Below are 20,429 nucleotides of genomic sequence, written 5' to 3'. Positions count from 1 at the left end.
TTTATACAAAAATGGAGTATTGTGTACAAAATATTATCATAGAAAAATTCAAATTTAAGAATATACCCGAATCTATAATCATTATTATGTTACATGAGTATAAAGGTATTTTCGATGGGAAAATTCTAACCTGGTTTCCAAATGAACTTTTATTTCTTTTAATAATAGAGAAAAGAAGTTTACCTGAAAATTACTGAGTTGCGAAAAAATGACATTTTTTAGGAGGGCACTATATACTGCTGATTGAATTATATAGATCAATACTGTATCTGTACAAAGCGCTTAGATACGGAGCCGCTATAGGCGACATAACATGCCTTTTTTCTTAACTCGTTCCCACGACTGATAAATATACACAGAAGAAAAAAAAAACGCTGTATAAAATTTTATACAACGATGTTTAATTTATGAACCTTACAGTAGTTGTTTAACAGTTTAAACAGCCATGCTTGATTTGACGTTTAAGATACTGATCACTTATTTGAACCATTTAAAGAACTAAATGTAAAGTTCATTATATAGAAAATGTCGTTATATAAAGATTCTAAACAGCGTCTGCGACTTGTAACCGACTTGTAACTTGCTCTGACCACATTGCAAGGTTGTAGCACTGTAGTAGAGCGGAATAAAGAGTTTAATACTCTTAGCATTGTGCATAACTTCAGATATTCTTAGAATTTTCATATTTCAAATGCAAAATGTGATTTGTTAAACGAATCTCGGAGTCCGCTCGGGATCAGGTCGTATAATGTAAAGGTGAACTTTGCTATATTAAGTAGCAGTGAATTAGTACTTAGTAGATCCTCTGCAAGAGTCAAGACATTTCCCTTTTTAATTCAGATCCTTAGGATCAATGTAACTACCTCCATTGGGGATGCCTTCAGTTTGAAACATTTAGAAACCAGGAAGAAATAATTTAACGTTCGTTCCTTAAAACGACGACGGACATTCAAACCCAGCACAGACACATGTAGATGCTAGTTCCCGCCTTTCTTTTTTGACGCGACGGCGATCATTCGCAGACCTGCTTCGGGGTCGACCAGGGCGAGCGTTCTCTCATCGATGCCTAGCTGCTCGGCCAGAGCGCTGATTTTAAAACCAAAGAGCTGCATAAAAGAGAGTAGTTCCATGTCTTCACCTGTGTGCGAAACGAAGGAAGGGTAGACGTGGATCGTTCAGTACATTCAGCGATTATAATATTTGCAAATGCCAATGAAATAAGAAGAATAATATGTGAGGTTTACAATCATATGGAATGTGCATCATATAACTGTACGGTATAGTATAGGCACATTGTGAAATGAATAGCCGAGTATAAGGTGAAGTCTGTTTTTTCACACTGGGAAAAAAATTAAAAACACATTTCTTTCGGTCGCCAGTGATAATTACGTTTCTGATTTACAGTCCAAAAACATTTAAGAATATTTTCTCCCGGATTTTTCTGTCTTGTTAAGCTATTGTGAAAGACGTGGCGGCATCACAGGTAAAATCCCCGGGGAGAACTTCATAAACATTTTCTCGTCCATTAATTTGTCAGATCCGACTACTTTCCTTGATTTTGATTGGCTGAGAAGCAATGTTAATATTGTAACTGTAAAACAAAACGGGACTTGTCGGGTGAAACGTCCCTCAAGTCCTCCCATGGAAGACTTCCGAAGTCCAGATGATATGGCAAATGAAAAAGTTAAATTTAATGATTTAAATGACTATAAATATGTTTTATCTACTAAGTCCCTTTTAGTTGTTTGATCCAAGTCTCTTTTGGATCTAGCCGTTAAATAAAAACTGCTTACCAGTTCTTGGATTCGTCATCTTAGGGCAAGTTGGATTACAATGAGGACAAGTCGCGTGGTCCACCAACCGGTTGACGCACTTCTTTCCCGACGCTCTCCGGCTCTCTCCTGCCTCCCCTCCGACTAGCCCGCTAGTTCCCAGTCCGCTTAGCCTATCCACAAAGTCGATATTCCCTCGACCGTCGCGCTTTCCTCGTCCACCTCGCCCTCCTCTTCGACGCTCTCGCCCGTCTTCGCGGTTCGATGACGAGCTCGCTTCCGTGCTCGACACCGGGACATCCTCTATGAGTTGTCTGGGGATGTCGGTGGTGCGTGGTCGGCGATGCCGCCTGCCTTTCTTGTTCCGTCGCCGCGTTCGTTTCTTCTTTGATGTAACTGTTGTCGAATCTGCAAATGAAGTACAAAAAAGTGGTCAAGTAAATGTGCCAAAATTATTGAAAAGCACCACATGTTGCAATATTGCTAATATGTCGCGAGCTAGCGAAAATCTTGGCATGTAGTTTTGTGATACATCTCAACACATCATAATTTTAACATCATTTCACTCCCCCTCTCCTTCTTAAGCCCAGCCCCATCTTGCATGGCGTGTTATCATTCCGTTAGAAATTTACCCACATTGTGCTGCGCTCAACCCAGGAGAGGTGGCCTGTACTACGCAGGATTCTTTGAATGCAATTAGCGTTGGAGACGGCAGCTAGGGCTGAAGCCGAGAATTATGACAGTGCAACCCGGAATAGATTACATCTGAATATGTGATGCTATATAAATGCTCATTATTAATACAATTAATAACAATGCTAGTATCAATATCATCATCGCCATCATCATCATCATCATCATCATTATCATCATCATCATCATTATTAGTTTCACTGGATCTGGATGTACACGATGCAGGGGCCCTCCGGAATAAACGCATCGGGTACTTGACCTGAATTTTGCCAGGACGGGCAGGTGCAATACACCATCGTCAGGCATCGTCATCATCATATTCCTCAGAATAAAGGAACAAAAAATAATGTACAGGACATACCCGTTGTCGTAATCCTCGTCGTCGTCCTCTCATCCATGTTTTCGACAACCCCGTCGACATCAACATCGGCGGTTTGACTTGATGGTGTTTCGTATCGCCTCGAACCTTCTCGAGGTGGTATCTCCGTTGAACTTACTGCTAAAATGAAAATCGAAGAAACAGGGTCGGAATATGAAAACATTGAATGTAATTATTTCATCATATTATTATTCATTCAAGATGTATTTTTGTGGAATGTGAAACAATGAATAAAAAAAATCAAATAGAAACAAATCATTTGTGAGCGCGACTCTAGTGTACACAGTAAAAACGCTGTTTAAGATTTTATACAACACTGTTTACTATATGAACCTTACAGTATTGTTTAACCGTTTAAACAATCATGTTTAATTTATTGACAATTAGATATTGAAAATTAAACTTTGTTGCTTAAGATTTAAACAGTTGTTTCGACTGTTTAAACAATTACTGTAAGGTTCATATAGTAAACAGCGTTGTATAATTTTGTTACTGTGTAATTTCATAATTTAATGACTGTTTATGTTCTTTTGTGAGTTTTTTTCTGGTAAAAAAATAAAAATGATATGAAAAAGAAAATCAGAGAAATTTGTCCTCCATGCATATTTTTTTTTTCATTTCCAGTCGATAGTGTAGTTTTGCAATCACTATATGCAGTTGCTTTCTACAACACACCAATTCCTTACAAATGCATGTTAAATCACAATGGACAGCTAGCTGAGAGGTCTTTGTCGAAAGTTGGTGGATCGGGACAGCAGATTCGGACCAGAAAAAAAAACAATTGCAAAAATATATTTTTGTTTTGATTTACCGATTTTCGACAACAGCTGTTTGCAGCATATACACTATGCTGCACTCAACACACGCGAGCCGGAAAATGGGAACCTGGCTGGAACTTATTCCTTGAAATGCTCGTGCGATGTATAAAAAATATTTAAAAAAGCCGGGTAAATAATATCCACGTCCTTTGGAAGCAAAGAGACGTTCTATTATTTTGGTGATATGCACATAAGTACAAGTATCATGTTATATTTATCAGCATGATAGCTATCTTGTTGATTTTGTCTTCCCGGTTGCCTGTTACTGCTTGAAGTTGATTGTCTCGGTTCTTCTTGGCCTTTTAACCAGCATTGTAGGCTTTTATACAGCTTGACATCTCGTACTTTAATATTACTCCAATCACTAACGATATACAGAAAGCATAATTGATAACAAAAACAGTGTTACCACCTTCCAAAATACGATTTCACAATTCCTCCTCCTCCTGCTAAAAAGAAAATAACAATTTCATTCACTTCAAAATTGCGTATAAAAATATGTTTGCGGTGAAATTCAAACGGCGAAAATTTCTTTTTCAACAATCTTTTTTTTATACTGTAGAACAGACATAATCAAATATAAACATATACAGGTTGTATAACAATCACTCCTTCGTATATGTTCACGTAACTTGATGTAAAATCGAAAATACCCCCCCCCGCAAATACATTTAAATAAATAACGTTTTTTCATATTCCATATTTCACAGTATTTCATTCTGTTAGCTTTTTTACAGTGAGGTAATGAGCTGACTACCAGGATTCTAGTTCTGACGGAGGATTTCAATAATTACATAAATATTTTTACACTAACTTTTTATTACATATGAAATAGGAAGTTTCTTCGTATACACTACCTTCTCCTCAGCACATTGTGCGCATAACATGCTGGAGCAAATACAGTCCTACGGAAGAAAAATAACAAGAGAAAATAAATTTAAAAATATAAATAGCTAAGTTAGTTTAAAACGCTCCTTGGCACATTAAATTCATCAAGATCTTCCATATTCTCAATTGAAATGCCCCGCTTACGGGTAGGCCAATTACTAATGGGAACAGAAATTATAAGTAAGTTAAGAAAAAATGGATCAAGATAATTACAATTAATACTTTGCCCAACATAAGAAATTTCAAAAAATTACTCACGTCAAAATTTATCAACATCTATCAAAAGCTCCGCCATTGGCGCCATAACACACTTTTGCACCAAAAGAAACAGTATATACCATTTTAAGGTGAACTAAATGTCATAACCGCAAGGAAAGTATGTACTTTGTTTTAATTTGCTTTTTTTTAATCTATGGAGATAGGCCACCATGATGCAGACGCACATTTCTTGCCCTCAGATGTTTTTTTTTTAAGAAAGCAGTCAACACAAAAGTCGATCCTCATGCAAGGTACAAGACTATATATACATCACCTAAGTTGCTACATTTACACTAAAGGATGCACAATTGAACTCAAATGCGACTTGTCTGGTCCGGTCGTTCCATAACTGTTATACAAATCAATATTCCTTTCAATTTCTTTTTTTAGTAATGGTATTACTAGGAAATTTTGTGATTGGGGACTTTCTTTTTACAGAAACTCCTCGTTGTCAGAGATTGAACAGAAGTGGGCCAAATGGGTTTTCTTCTGTTAAGAATCCTGTCAATGTACTATAAGGATCATGAATAGGCGAATTGTTATAAACAATGAAGTGATGTCACTGTTTATCTCGATTCATGTTAAAATGTAGAATTATATTTCATCATGATTCTGACACATCTGTGAGCTTTCTGGGCTTAGATTTCGTTCCTCCTATGGAGCTTACAGCGAGAAACGTAATCTGCTGCTAGGTTTATGCGATTGAAATTGTAGAATACTAATAATAGCCAATTTTTAGAGAGCGCTTTTCCCAGAATGGCTCAAAGCGCGTTACGGTATATTATTACCCCGGTCATTGGATTCATTTCAATCCCGCACGAAAAGTGCACAATTTCCACTCCCTGGGGAGCATTCCTTGCATTCATCGCAGCCTCATTATGGCGCTGGCAAAATCAAGCATATACTATCTTTCGCATCCTACCTCGAGAGTGGCAGAGTGTGGATTAATGCCTTGCCAAAGGACGCTAGACCGCGGTGGGATTCGAACACACGACCCTTTGTTTACAAGGCGAGAGTCAGAACCACTACACCACGGCTCTTCCACAATGTATCATAATAGCTTCCGACTAAAGAGAACGAAATGACACAAAGTGTGGATGTTCCATTATAATTGAAAGTAAGCACATGACCTTCTGACTCTAACTTACGTTGCATTTCTCAGGGAGCCTCTCATCTGCCTTCCGACCTTCTGCATGTAATGCCAATGTCTTGCCTCGATCGGAGGGCCTTGCATGTTGATCGTGAGCTGCACTTCGTCATAAAGCCACTGAAATATATAAACTGGAGCTACAAGAAAAAAAAGTACACAAATTGCATATATTAAGCAACAGAGTGTTTTATCAGTGACGTTTCCTTTTGTGTTAAGGTCACAGAAAACAAAGTGAAGTGGAAAAAAATCCTACAAGTTCCCCCTAACCTCACTCCGCCCCTTTTCTTTAAATTCTAACCCCAAAGTAGAGTTTAGAGGCGGAGGCACACTATATCAAAGAGGTGATTTCTGGAGACCAAATATTCTTCAATTCAAAAGGGGAGGGTGCATACCCTTTTTGTCCCTTGAACCCGCACCTGGTCAAGACCAAGTCAGATACTCTGAAAAACTCGGTATATCAAAAAAAATGTTCCCCTCTAATTACAAGCATTGGTCTGGTATTTACTTGGTCAAAATTCCAATTATTACATAGAATGTAACAACTTCTCATAATTTTACGTAATTATGACAAGTAGGACTATACTCACTTTTAAGAGATTGATGTATCCTAAAACCGTAGAAACACTTCCATTTCTCCGAGTATGAATTCAGACACGTTTCCGGAACTAAACTATTCCATAATCTGGGGAAAAAGAAATAAGAAAACTACAACTCTAATTTTTACTACGACATTAATCAACACGCAAGTATATCCTATCTCCACGTCTTCGACGAAATAGATTTCCCCTGATATTTTAGGAACATACTACAAAACATGAATATTCAAAAAGTTTAATCTTATATCTACGGAATATAGTAAATAACGGCACTTCTATCAATTCGTCATCGTGACGCAATGGGATAATTATTACGCCTACGATATCGGTATTAAATAATTTGAAGTTTAAGTTCCTTTTTAGGTTTAAAACACTGTCCTATTTTGGTTTAAAATTGAGGCGAGACTGTGAAAATGGTTCCATGGCATTTGCTCAGGCGAGAATTGCTCTGGCGAGAATTGCTCTGATGGAAAATCTGCGCGTAAAGCCGAACATAAAACCTAACCTCTACAAAGACTCAATCAACCCTAATCCTTATCTTTACATTACGCTGAACAAAAAGTCGATTACAGATCTAACTCTAACCTTGTGCATTCTGAGATAACTAAGACCGAACCAAATGTCCTAGGAACAAAGTATGCCGTGTCACCCTGAAAAATTTGCGAAGCCAAGAATTTCATCCTTATTTATAAGAGTTGAAAGCGTAAACTTTGGAACAGAATCCTAACCCACCTTTTGCCTTATATGAACACGATTTTATTTTCAATAGTCGGATAGAAAAGTCTGGGGGCGGTGTTGGCCTATACGTTTCAAAAAAATATTCTTTCAATATTTGCAAGGATGTTACTATAATGAATGATATCTTAGAATCCCTTTTTATTGAAATCCAATTGCCAGGCCGGAGAAATATGATAATTGGTGTAATTTACCGCCCTCCAAATAGCAATAACATTGACTTCCTCAGGAATATTTTGCATAATCCAGTAATGAATAATAAAGATTGTTGTATAATGGGCGACTTCAATATCAACTTACTAAAATATAATAATGAAAGTTCATGTCATGATTTTTTAGAAACATTTTTATCAAATGCATTCTTTCCTCTTGTTACTAAGCCAACTCGTGTCACTAATGTATCGGCAACATTGATTGATAATATCTTCAGTAACATTATTCCGCATCCCAATTCATATGTCATACTGTCTGATATATCTGATCATTACCCAATTTTCTCTCAGTTTACTCTTTCTAATTTAAGTAGTGGTGGACAGCCTCCCAAATTAAGACGTCAAGCTTCCCCTGAAAACATAGCTAGACTCGGAGTGAGTTTAGAACACGTAGACTGGTCAAATGTCTACAACACTGATAATGTTAATAGTTCGTACAACATATTTTTAGATATTCTGAATAAAGAACTAGATGCGTGTATTCCCCTTCAAAAATGTCAAACAAATTATAAAATTACTCCTAGACTTCCCTGGATATCGAAATCTCTTTTAAAGTGTATAAATAAAAAGAATAAATTGTACTACAAATACAAATCCGAATTTACAGATAGAACAAAACAAAAATATACTTCATATAAGAATGCTTTAACCAGAATTTTGCGTTTTGAAAAGAAGAAATATTTCACAAGTCGCTTAGAGTTGTATAAACGCGACATGCAGAATACCTGGAAAGTCCTCAAACAAGCTATGAATTTAACCAAAAACAAAAATGAAATTACTAAGATAAAAAGAGATAATGATGTAATCGATAATCCCAACCTAATTGCTAACCTGTTTAATACACATTTTTCCTTAATTGGTGAGAAGTTAGCACAAAAAATACCTACATCAAATAAATCTTTTAGAGATTTTTTAAATCCTCCAAATTCAAGCTCTATTTTCTTTGTTCCAACTCACAGGAATGAGGTAATGGATATTGTTTCTCATTTAAATAACAAAAAGAGTTCTGGTTTTGATAGTATCAACAATGTTATATTAAAGGGGATAATACCTTTTATTGTTGATCCACTCGTACATATATTTAATTTGTCTTTTTTAGATGGGATAGTGCCAAATACGATGAAGATAGCAAAGGTCATTCCATTGTTTAAAAAAGGCGACAATCAAGATGTGAACAATTATCGCCCTATATCTTTATTGTCATCCCTCTCAAAAGTTTTAGAAAAATTGATATATAAAAGAACAATTGCTTTTTTAAAAGATCATGATATTTTTTGTGATAATCAATATGGGTTTAGAGCAAAACATAGTACAAATCATGCGTTATTATCACTTGTTGAAAAGGTAGCCCATGCTCTCGATTCATCTTCTCATATGGTTGGAATACTCCTGGACTTCTCCAAGGCCTTCGACACTATCAACCACAACATTTTACTTCATAAACTTTCACATTATGGTATACGTGGGAAGGCTTTGGAGTGGTTCAGGAGTTATCTATCCAATAGAAAACAATATATTTTTCTGAATGGCTGTTCCTCTGAATTGCGGGATATTACTTGTGGTGTCCCTCAAGGGAGTTTGCTAGGCCCTCTATTGTTTATTATCTATATCAATGATTTTTATAGATCATCAGATATGGCATCTTTTATATTATTTGCTGACGATACAAACTTGTTTTTTTCTCATTCAAATCCAAACACCCTTGTTGAAATTGTGAATACTGAACTAAAAAACATTACTCAGTGGATTCGAGCAAATAGATTATCTCTAAATTTAGAAAAGACCAAATATATCCTTTTTAGTAATTCAATTGATGCCTTACCAGCTGATATAGTTTTTGATGACACTCCCTTAGAAAAGGTATTATATTCTAAGTTTCTTGGTGTAATAATTGACAATAAGCTTTCATGGAAGATTCATATCGATAATATTTCTAAAAAGATTTCACGCAACATAGGTATACTAAATAGACTAAAGATCCAACTTCCACCTTCTGCCTTACTAACATTATATTTTTCTCTAACATTACCGTATTTGAATTACGGCTTACTTGCTTGGGGCAACGCTCACCAAACTATCTTAGACAAACTTTTAATGTTGCAAAAAAGAGCGGTTAGAATTATTAATCAAGTAGATTTTCGTGCTCATACTGATCCACTTTTCTATGATAGTAGTATTCTGAAAGTAAAAGATTTATATCTGCTTCAATTAGGTCAATTTATGTTTAAGTATACTAACGATTTGTTGCCAAATTCTTTCGAGAATATGTTTTTAAGAAATCGCGCAATTCATTATTACCCAACGAGACGATCAGAAGAGTTTCATTTGCCTTTGCTTAGAACTCTCTTCGCTAAAAATACGTTTATATATGAAGGTCCAAACCTCTGGAATTCCTTTTCTGATTACTTAAAAAATTCTCCTTCTTTACATGTATTTAAAAAAAGATTGAAATTATCGTTACTCTTAAAATACAAATATTAAGTTATTGTTCCTGCTACGCGCGCACCCATACATTATCTGTCCTGATCATCTGAATGATTTTGCATTATCACTCTTGCTTTCATTTATTATTTATTCCATACGCGCAGTGTTACCTTATTTAAATATTTAAATTTTAAATGTTTTATCTGATGCTATGACAATTTTGTTTCGACAGTAATTCTTCAGGGTATGAAATATTTAATTTTCGTTTAATTTTTGTGCTATAATTTTTTGTTCTTGTTATATGTTTGTGTTTTGTAATTTTGTCTGTCCTATATTCTATTTTACATGTCCGTCTTCGCAGGATTATAGTTACTATAGCATAATAATTGCTATTATAAATATTGTCACCGTTATCATTATTTATTTTTTTTTTCTCTTTTCTTACAAAATCAAGTATTTTTCAACCAACAAATTTGTTTTTATTTTTTTTGTTAATGTTGTATAAATAAAAAATGTTATTTCACTGGGTCCTAAGCAATACAAGCTTTGCTTTTAATTTAGGTTCCCCCACTTTTGTTATCTTTTTTGACTAATTATTATTAATTTTTCGATTTTGTGTAACTATTTCTTGTTTGATATGTATTATTGTCATATTTGATTTGTTATTGTAAACGAAAGTGGAAAAATAAATTCAAATCAAATCAAACTTTGGAACAGAAAGAACAATAAGTTGTGGGAAAATTGATTTCGCTGCCGGATGATCTAGAGCTTTCCAATCGTCGGTACTTTGATACTTACTTGGTGCCTCTTTGTAGTGTCCTTGCTGGATTGCAGTAGAGATCAAGGATACAATCTGCTTGAGGATTGCCCAAGGGCTCTGTGTCAAGGAACCATCCAGAATCCGCCAGACCAACCACCTTTGCTGTGCTCCCTGCTTCGTCCATCATGGAAGCCACCCGGTCGAGATTAAGAAGCACGCCTGTGCCACCTGCGCTGCAGTGCCATAAATGAGAATAGACCAAAAACGGATAATGAAATGTCTGAAAAGGAAATAGAAAATCTGGTAAGATTTCAATATGGAGGCCCAACTATACACCATGAATTCTTTTGTGGACATGGCTTGGTGCCGAGAGTAGGCCCATAAAGAGATAGACAATAAATATCATGAAGACAGCAAGAACATTAGTGTCGTGTGATCTAGTGGTTCCAAGATTTGATCCATGAATGTGAGTTCGAATCGCCGCTCGGCCATTATCTCCACTTCATTTCAACCAATAAGGTCCGAGACTAATTTCTGTCGTCGATAAGGTCAACCACTAGGGCTGTAACTGATTAAGTTAGACGTAAAAATAGTTTCCAGTTTGGCGTTGATACGGCGGAAAGCTGCTTTTGCGAGTTCCTAGGGGAGTTACTCCAACAGAAACAGAATAGGCCCTATTGTCCTTTTCATGACAAACATGCTCAGAAAAGAACGCATGGCGTACCCTATATGACCTCCACACCGATTTATTCTTCGCCAAGGGATCAATCGGAAGATACTGCTGGTAACATTTCAAGCACTTCCTACATGTCCTACATTCTTCTTCCTATTACTGCAGGCAAACTCGATCCTGAATTGGGATATAATTGCTGCAGGCGTGTGTGGCTAGTGGTGAATTTGAATTAATGATGTGCCCCCCGGATGAAAGTAGACATTTGAATTTTGTTTAGCCTTGTCTTAAAACCATCGACCGATTTAGCTTCACGTATGTCTACTGGTAGCAGATTCCATTCTGCCATGGTCCTTGGAAGGAAAAAGTACTTGAAGCAATATTTTTTTGTTATTGGTCGGGAAAAAGAGATTGACGATGATTCCTGACAGAATCTTGAGAGGGAGCTGTTAATCATCGACCTACGTTGACCGAAGCACTATGATTTATAGATTTATATAAAAGTGTAAGTCTTGAGATAGCCCTTCTATCTTCGAGAGATTTCCATTCAAGTAACTTCAGCATCTAGGAAACACTACTGGTTCTCCTGTGATCTTTACAGACAAATCTAGCGGCTCTTCGTTGAACTGCTTCTAGTCTACTAATCTGGTCTTTCGTGTATGGGTCCCACACAGAAGCACAATACTCCAACTTTGGACGTACTAACACTTTATAGGCTGTTTCTTTTACATTTCGGGGGCAACTATACAAGTTTCTTCGAAGGAGGCCTAAAACCCTATTCGCTTTAAATATGGTAGTATTAACATGGTCCGACCAGGTTAAGTTGCTATTTACCTCGACACCGAAGTAATTGTGACTTGGGACAGCGTTTAGACGTTTCCCATTCATATCATGGGTTTCGTTTTATGATTGATGTGCATAACGTGACACTTATCGGTGTTAAATCTCATTTGCCATGTAGCTTCCCAATTACATAGAGTATTTATGTCCTGTTGTAGAACTTTCCCATCATCCTGTGATTTTATCTCACGGTAAAGTATACAGTCATCTGCGAAGAGTCGAACATGTGACTGTTTATCTTTGGGAAGATCGTTGACGTACAGTAAGAAGAGCAAAGGCCCTAAAACTGTACCCTGGGGGACGCCCGATCTTCCTGGGACAGAGGCTGATGCTTCGCCTTCTAGTACTACCCTCTGAGACCGCTTAGTAAGGAAGTTTCTAATCCATATATGGAGGGGTCCTGTGATGCCTGATTGTCTCAGCTTTAGAAGTAGTCTCTGGTGAGGGACGGTGTCAAAGGCCTTGCTGAAGTCAGTTATGATAACATCTACTTGGCCCTGGTGATTCAAAGTCTCCGCCAGGTCGTTGACAGCTTCTGCAAGATGAGTTTCACAGCAGTGACCTTTCCGGAAGCCATGTTGTTCTTTATTTAGTATTCCATGTTTCTCAAGGTGATTCATAATGTTTGAGTGGATGATATGTTCTAACACTTTACACGGAATAGACGTCAACGAGATATGTCTATAATTGCTTGCTTCGGAGCGATCCCCTTTTTTGAATATAGGAGAGATATTTGCCCTTAACCACCCTCAGGAAGTTCTCCAGTATCTATTGACTTTTGGTAGATCTGTTTTAGAATTGGAGCAATGCTGTCTGCACATTCTTTTAGAACTGATGGTAGGATTCCATCTGGGCCTGGTGCCTTTTGTGGTTTGAGTTTTTTCAAGAGTTTTACAATTCCCTGGCTTTTTATCACAATTTTAGTCATACATGTAGATGGACAGGAAGTAGTTACATGTGTAGGTAGGCTGTGACAGTCCTCTTGAGTGAAAACAGACTCGAACTGGCAGTTGAGGACATTTGCCCTCTCCTGCAGAGTTACGGCAATACTTCTTGAATTGTTCAGAGAGGCTACTCCAGTAGAACACTGTCTTAAGCTCTTTATGAATTTCAAGAAGGACTTTTTGTTTTCTGTAGTTAAATTTTCCCCCATTTCACGTAGATATACACTGCGTGCTTTCCTTAGACTTCTATCCAGGTTTCGGCGTAGGTGTCGGAAAATAGTCCAGTCGTCTGCAGATGTAGTGCATTTAGCTTTATCATATGCTTTCCTCTTTTGATTGATGAGTTTTTCGTGAGTATGTTTGAGCCAAGGCAAGTCGTTGTTTGACGAAATCAACTTTGTTGGTATGTGCTGTTTCATTGAAGAAGATAGGGAGTTCTTAAAACCTATCCACAGATCATTTACACTCGAACTTCTTATAACCTCGTCAGAAAGTGAGTCTGCGTACTCATCCAGATCATCACTTATTTTTAGCAAAGTTTCCCCTTTTCAACAAATAAATTTCTCTACGTTTTACTTTTTCTTGTGGGGCCATTCCACCAGAACAGAGACGACATCATGGTCTGAAATGCCTGGGAGTACCTCTATCTTTTGAAGTAAAGATGGAACATTTGCGAATACCAAATCTAAAATGTTTTCGTTTCTTGTTCGTTACTTCTTGACATGCCTAGCCATCAGGTTCTTTCTTCAGAATCTGGGAGCTAACATTCTTTATATTCCAATATTTCAGCAATAAACCATGGAGCTCCATGAATAAACCATTTAGGTCAAATTAAACGAATGCGAGATAATGATTTTTACAGGAACTTTTTTTTTGCTGGCAGCATGGATGTAACATTCAGAGTATTTATACAGAGGATCGTTCATTCAATTCCCAGCCATGGTGTAATATCGTTCAGCAAGAAAATTGATCCACATTGTGTTGCACTCAATCCAGGGCCTCGTTGCATTAAAGTTTCTATTATGGTAACTTTGCCATCCAATGGTAACTACCATGGCAACGCTGATCAACAGCCAATCAGAATCAAGGATTCCATACAAGTTACCCTTGGATGACAAAGTTACCATACTGGTATACTCTTTATGCAACGGGGCTCTGGTGTGCTGGGTTCTGGTAGGGATTCAATCCTTGAAATGATTTTGCATTGCAAAGGGCTTGCCGTGCTAAAGCCAGGGTAATGATTTCCAAGCACATATATAGAGACATTCTATGGCAGGGTATATGCGCGCTGCAAGAGCTGATGATGATGATTAATATTAGTATTACATTAAAATTGCACGCACATGCACGACATTCCAGAATTACCTGCTTCCTGCCAGAACCAGCTGCTTGGCATCCATGAGACCTTCTGATAAAAGATCGATGAGGACTTGTTGTAAGATGTCAGCTCCCATGAAAGAATAAGTACCTGATAAGGACAAAATAATGATATCGGTTTTCGCAGTTGCAACGGAGTTGCAACGGGGACGGATTCTACAACAAAGTAAATCTATTGAAAATGCCCATCAAATCACAATGGAGAGCTTAGCATAGTTGACAACTCTATCACTTTTCATAGATTTTCACCGCCTACTGATTTTTTACTCTCCTTACAATACAAATCTACCGGGGTTTTTTCCTTCCAAAAGTCTAATGGCCCAAATTTATTTTCACCAGGTTTTACTAAAAATACGCGATATAGTGAGTACGATAATGCTCGCACGGCGCGAATAGCAATCTGACAGAAATTAAGAGTTTTCTGTTTCTAAAATGAGGAGGAAAAGGGAAGATCGAGAAGAAGAAAGAAAGAAAGAATGAAAGAAAGACAGACAGAAAGAAAATTAAACAAAGATCTACCCGTTTCAGAGGCTGAAGACCTTCCCGTCCAGACATCACTCGAACAATATGGGATGAAACTGAAATAGAGAAAAAAGAAATGTAGGTTAAAAGTTTACATATCCTAGTGACTTGAACAGGAAACTGTTGCATGGACGTTCTCTCCTGCTTGAAAGTCCCAGTATGTCCACAGTGCGGTTACACGTCAATGAGAAATCACCTTCACACTGTTAAATTTAAGCATGTCAGCAGAGTGAATCACAATATTCACATAGTCGACCATGAATAATCACACTGTCGAGGTGTCCACAGTGTGAACACATCTTCGCACTGTTGAATTTGAGCATTTTAACAGTGTGGATAATATTTTCACACAGTCCACACTGTGATAACACTATGTGGCACCCTTCCCAGTAGGGTCAACTTGGTAACTATGTCGTCGAAAGATAACTACTATGGCAACAGTGCTCAATAGCCAATCAAGAGCAAAGATTTCATGGTAGATACCATTGCATGGCAAAGTTGTTATAGTAACGTACAATGTAACGGGGCGCAGGGTATATACGGTGATATCTAAAGTAGATGTCAAAGAATTATTCTAAGTCGTCAGTAAAACGCTGTGTAAAGTTTATACAACGCTGTCTACTATATGAATCATATAGTATTTTTTAACAACCAGGCTTAATTCATTGAGAATTAAAAAAAAAAAAGCAATGGCGGATCCAGGCGGGGGTACACATCCGACCGTGCCCCCCCCCCCCCCTCCTTTGAGAGGAATAGAAAAATTGTAATGTAAATGTGTCTTTTACCCAAGTTCCCCCCTCCCCATCCTTTGAAAGTGAGGACTTTAGGAGGATCAAATTTTCATCGGGAAAACGAGCCCCTCCCCCTTTAAAAATCCTGGATCCGCCCCTGTAAAAAAGGTAATTAGGAATGTCAATAATGGCAATTTATTTCGGAAATGGGGGATTTTCGGAGTACAAGTCTAGATTTCTGGGAGAGATTTTGTTACAATGATATTTTCTCCAGGTTTTATCTCTATTTAGCATAGGCTTGATCATTGATTGAAGACTTACACGACATTTGACTTCCACCAGATGGGGTTTTCTTCAGGATCGGCCGACATTACACCTGACCCTGTAGAGGAAGTGAATTGAAACAAAGTTAAATCCTCCGTGGACAGGTCCATGACTCTTTGGTCATAGGGCATGTAGGGTAAAGTCCCAAAAGTACCCCCCCAAAAAAAAAAAAATAATAAAAATGGGAGAAATTTTTAACAAATATTGTGTTTATATGTTTCTTGGTCATACTTTATTAATCAATATCAATGTTAGAGAGGCTAATTAAATGTGAAAACAGACTGAGTAAGACAACAGAAATAAAGAGAGAGAGAGAGGAGGAAAAAATGAGAGAGTGAGAGAGAAAAAGGGGGAGAGTGGGGAGAAAGAGTTGAACCATCAATACCTGTCTTCGTTTGTGGCCATGCTCTTGAGCTCATTTGGTTGATCGATTGATTGTATCGATTTCGGCAGCTTTCGCTATCGAAACAATAAAAACCACCTGTTGTGGAGACATAAACAGAAAAGGAGTTATTACTAGCTCTCAACGGGAAAATCAATTTTCACATGAAAATCTTATTCCTTTTAGAAACAAATTCACGCAATCAACTTTGGCTTATTCATGTACAACGATCAATATGAACTTCAAAATAGACCTACAAATTTCAATTAAAATTTATAATTAAACATAAGTCCTATAGGCCTATACATTCATGTCGAAGGTTGAAATGAATTGAATGTCCTGGTAGCTTTTAGTTTGATGTCAGTATATATAGCAAACATTGCCAATCATATCATGTACTTGTTCATATTTTGCATCATGATTATATTGATGTAGCATATAAATGCAAACTGTTCGAAATAAAAGGGGCATAAAAAGGTGGATTCTTTGAAAGAAATGGACACGTAGTCCACCTGAACGATGGTTACAAGTGTTATGAGCACAGATCTGATGTAGAAAGAGTTACGATTAAACGTAACTTTAAAAAAATTAAGCGCAAGTCAAAAATACGCATCCTGATTGAAAATTGAGTTGTGTTTGATTGCAACGCTTTCTGCACCTGGCTCCACAAAAGCAACAATAGGAGATTTCTAATCACGATTATATGGGTTCCGTTGTAAAACAATACATACAAATGCACAATTTCTGCAAGAAATTCGCTCAAATGAAATCATTTTTAGTATCTTAAAAGTTAAAAACAAGGTTTAAAATCTGTTTTAAGAAGCTTTGTGAAACGGCCCCAGATGTACGTACCTTCAAGAAAGATGAGCCACTTTTTGCTCTCATAAGACTTTCGAAGATAATACCTGGATAACAGTGATATGGATGACAAACAAAAATGCTATTAAAACGCGATACTGACAAAATATTATCAATATCCAACATTGTCATTGCATGTCATATATCTCTTGTCTAAAAATGCATCCAAAATACCATCCTAAAACGTCATCTTTTTTTCCCCCAGTTTTACGGGTTCTTGCATGTTGTTCTTGCATGTGCAACCCCCCCAAAAAAAAACAATGACATGAACAGAAATCGAAGAAAATTGATCACTGAAGGACCAAGAAGCTGATTAAGAAGCAACGTATTTAGCTTGATATCTATACTAAACATACGAACGTATAGAAAGGAGAAGATGCACTTAAATTTAAAATATGAGAACAATTACGGAGGAAAGGGGGAGTCCACAAATATTCGTTTGATCATTAGTTTCAAAATTAAATGGGCCTATATCACTGTCAGTCGACATGAATTAGATCACGTTAAGGCAAGGCAGAAAACAATCAGATCTTATGTACATTCGACCAAAACTGGAAGGACTTGGACAAATAAAGATGACTATTGTGCGTTGGGTATGTGGGATAAAGAGAGTGATTGTGTGTGGGTGTGTGTGTGATTTTGGTGTGGATGTTGGAAATTGTATCACGTGGAGGTTGAATGAACAAAAGAGTTCAGTCCAAAGACTGTCCGCTAACAGAAATGATAGCCAATCGTCACGATGATCAATGCTATAACAGAATCATATACCACGCACACTCACAAACCCTTACACACACACACACACACCACCACACGGGATACCCACACTTAAGGTCTATGGTGTTGTGTGCTTGAGAATGAGTGTGAGTTGCTGCATCTTAGTGTGTACTGATCAAAAGAATTGCCGTTTTCTTGGCACAAGTGTGTGGGATAATTCTGAGTACACTGCGAAAACTCTGGTGTTGATTTAACACCAGCCTGGAATCTATATATGTTCACACCAGAGAAGTGTTTAACAACACCAGTTTCGTTTTGGTCTAACACTAGATAGGTGTTTATACAACACCAATTGGTATTAAAGCAGCATCGATTTGATTCCAAACTGGTGTTGTTTCAATACTTCTCTGGTGTGGACATATATATTCCAGGCTGGTGTTAAATCAACCAACACCGGAGTTTTGTACAGTGTAGGGTCCATGGTGAGATAAACAAGAGTGTGGGAGTAAAACGTTGGTGTGTGCAAGCTTGGAATTACGCATTTTTCTCTTACTCTAGCCGGGTTTTCAGATAATTATGTTCCTTAAAAATATCCAAGGACCGTAAGTCACCTCTGAATTACCATAAAGTACATATCGGATACATCATGTACATGAACAGTGACCAAAGGTCTGCATAGTTCTGAAATAATAGTCATATCTGACACACTCTGCCTGAAAGTCAACGTGACTTTAACCTCTCTTCTTGCATTTTTTATTGCTTAAATCACGTTTTTTTTATAGTGGATATTTGTATCATTTACTTCAGTAATAATGATGCAACGTACAATATACACGCAGACAGACTGGATTGATCTTGTGTTGTAGGCCTTCTTGTGTTACAGCCATATCCCACCACAAGCATTTGCTTTGGGGAATTACGCCTCTTCTGTGAACAAATGTATTCTTATATTAACTTTTTATGACAAACGATTTTGTATAATGCATGACAATAGGGGAAATCCATGTTTATTTGAATGAATGATTACTCTATGCATCATCACTTACCCTGCCGGTGAACCGTCATTGCACGTGACTGAACGGTTGGTCACGTGATGGAGGCGGAGCTTCTGAAGCTGACCATCGAAACCGCACGTGCTGAGAGCGGATGCGAGATGCTGAAGCTGCTCCACAATATTATCATTGCTCAGGTTATTGAGGTCCAGGACGTATTCCTTCTCGTCTAGCCCTGGCTGGAACTGGTCCGCGCCGGGTCCAGGACCTCGAACGACGGCTTGGGTGCGGGCGGGTAGTTCCTGGTCGAAATGGTCCTGGCCACCGGGGTCGTTGTTCCGAGGTCGCATTGCTGCTCGTCCGCGACCGTTGTCGATGAGGTTGAGGAGAAAGATGAAGAGAGGTAGGAACGTTTGAAGTCGCTGAGGGGATGATGGTCTCGACATGTCGGTAAGTTACTGATGTGATAGCATATGAACTATGAATAGGCCTACTAGCCCAAGATTGAATTCTGTCCGAAAGAAAAATGTATAATGAAAATGATCAATGCATAGGCCTAATAAAAGCCTACAGCCTTATATCTTCTACATATTACTCACGATCGTGGAAATATTAAAACTACGATATATGCCTTTCTGTGCGAATTTATAAATAAGATCCCTGACTTTTCCTGCTTTAAACATTACTTGAAGAACAAAGAAATAGAACACAAGATGTCTAAAAAAGATCTCTGTATATTTTCTTCAATAGAGTTTTCATATTTCGCCTCTATCTATTTTCAGTACATACCTAAGCATAAAAAACATGTAGAATGCCTTTCATCATGTAATTCAACTCCTTGGATATGATCATCTATCATTATTTCAACAAAAAAAAATGGAGCATACACATCGGTATAAGAGAAAACACCCAAAAGTTTCTTTAGTTACTTCCAAATCAGGAAGAGTGTAAATTTAAATTCTGTTACCCCAAACCAGTCGCCGGCATTTACAACAAAGGCAGATGCAAATTGATCACTTTGTCGTCGACTCCCGATTTCGATCGTGGATAAAACTTTATTTCAGAAGTTTCCGCTCTCTCACGGATATAGACTGTAGAACGCCATATACGCTTCCCCAAACCAGGGTTTCAATGCAAACATCAGTTCTTTTGCATAAATCCCTTGATGATACGGTTTGTTCGCGAGAGAATGACCTATATAACATCGCGAGAGAATGACCTTTATAACATTTTATATAGGTCATTCTCTCGCGAACAAACCGTATCAAACTTGAAGTGGTAAGAGGTGAGGAAAGATCGAAATAAGTTGGACAAACAGAATTCAATAGCTCTGTTAACTTTTCACCATTTTCTGAGAAAATGTCGAAATCATGCATCTTATGAGGAC

The 20,429-nt window shown here is 37.5% G+C and overlaps 1 protein-coding gene across 4 annotated transcripts in view; it reads right to left on the bottom strand.

Moving 5' to 3' along the window:
- Positions 1-743: 743 nt before the first annotated feature.
- LOC121414226 (palmitoleoyl-protein carboxylesterase NOTUM-like) overlaps positions 744-20,429 on the bottom strand; it is a 41,810-nt gene continuing 22,124 nt past the window's right edge. For 2 of the 4 annotated variants that reach the window (XM_041607330.1, XM_041607329.1), the window contains 14 exons: positions 19,097-19,553; positions 17,328-17,380; positions 16,479-16,574; positions 16,091-16,151; positions 15,036-15,094; positions 14,505-14,607; positions 10,724-10,918; positions 6,546-6,640; positions 5,957-6,095; positions 4,520-4,567; positions 3,896-4,026; positions 2,827-2,964; positions 1,794-2,180; positions 751-1,138 (listed from right to left, as the gene is read on the bottom strand). In XM_041607330.1, coding sequence (XP_041463264.1) covers positions 978-1,138; positions 1,794-2,180; positions 2,827-2,964; positions 3,896-4,026; positions 4,520-4,567; positions 5,957-6,095; positions 6,546-6,640; positions 10,724-10,918; positions 14,505-14,607; positions 15,036-15,094; positions 16,091-16,151; positions 16,479-16,574; positions 17,328-17,380; positions 19,097-19,488 — 2,058 coding nt within the window. In that variant the 5' untranslated portion in view covers positions 19,489-19,553 and the 3' untranslated portion in view covers positions 751-977. Of the gene's footprint in view, positions 1,139-1,793; positions 2,181-2,826; positions 2,965-3,895; positions 4,027-4,519; positions 4,568-5,956; positions 6,096-6,545; positions 6,641-10,723; positions 10,919-14,504; positions 14,608-15,035; positions 15,095-16,090; positions 16,152-16,478; positions 16,575-17,327; positions 17,381-19,096; positions 19,554-20,429 lie in introns of all 4 variants that reach the window. The other 2 variants (XM_041607332.1, XM_041607331.1) reach the window with 2 other exon arrangements.

The sequence above is a fragment of the Lytechinus variegatus genome, chromosome 4, assembly GCF_018143015.1.
Source record: "Lytechinus variegatus isolate NC3 chromosome 4, Lvar_3.0, whole genome shotgun sequence".
In the NCBI taxonomy this organism is placed as follows: Eukaryota; Metazoa; Echinodermata; class Echinoidea; order Temnopleuroida; family Toxopneustidae; genus Lytechinus; species Lytechinus variegatus.
Note: the sequence above shows the minus strand (reverse complement) of the source record. Positions and strands in the feature narration are given on the sequence as shown.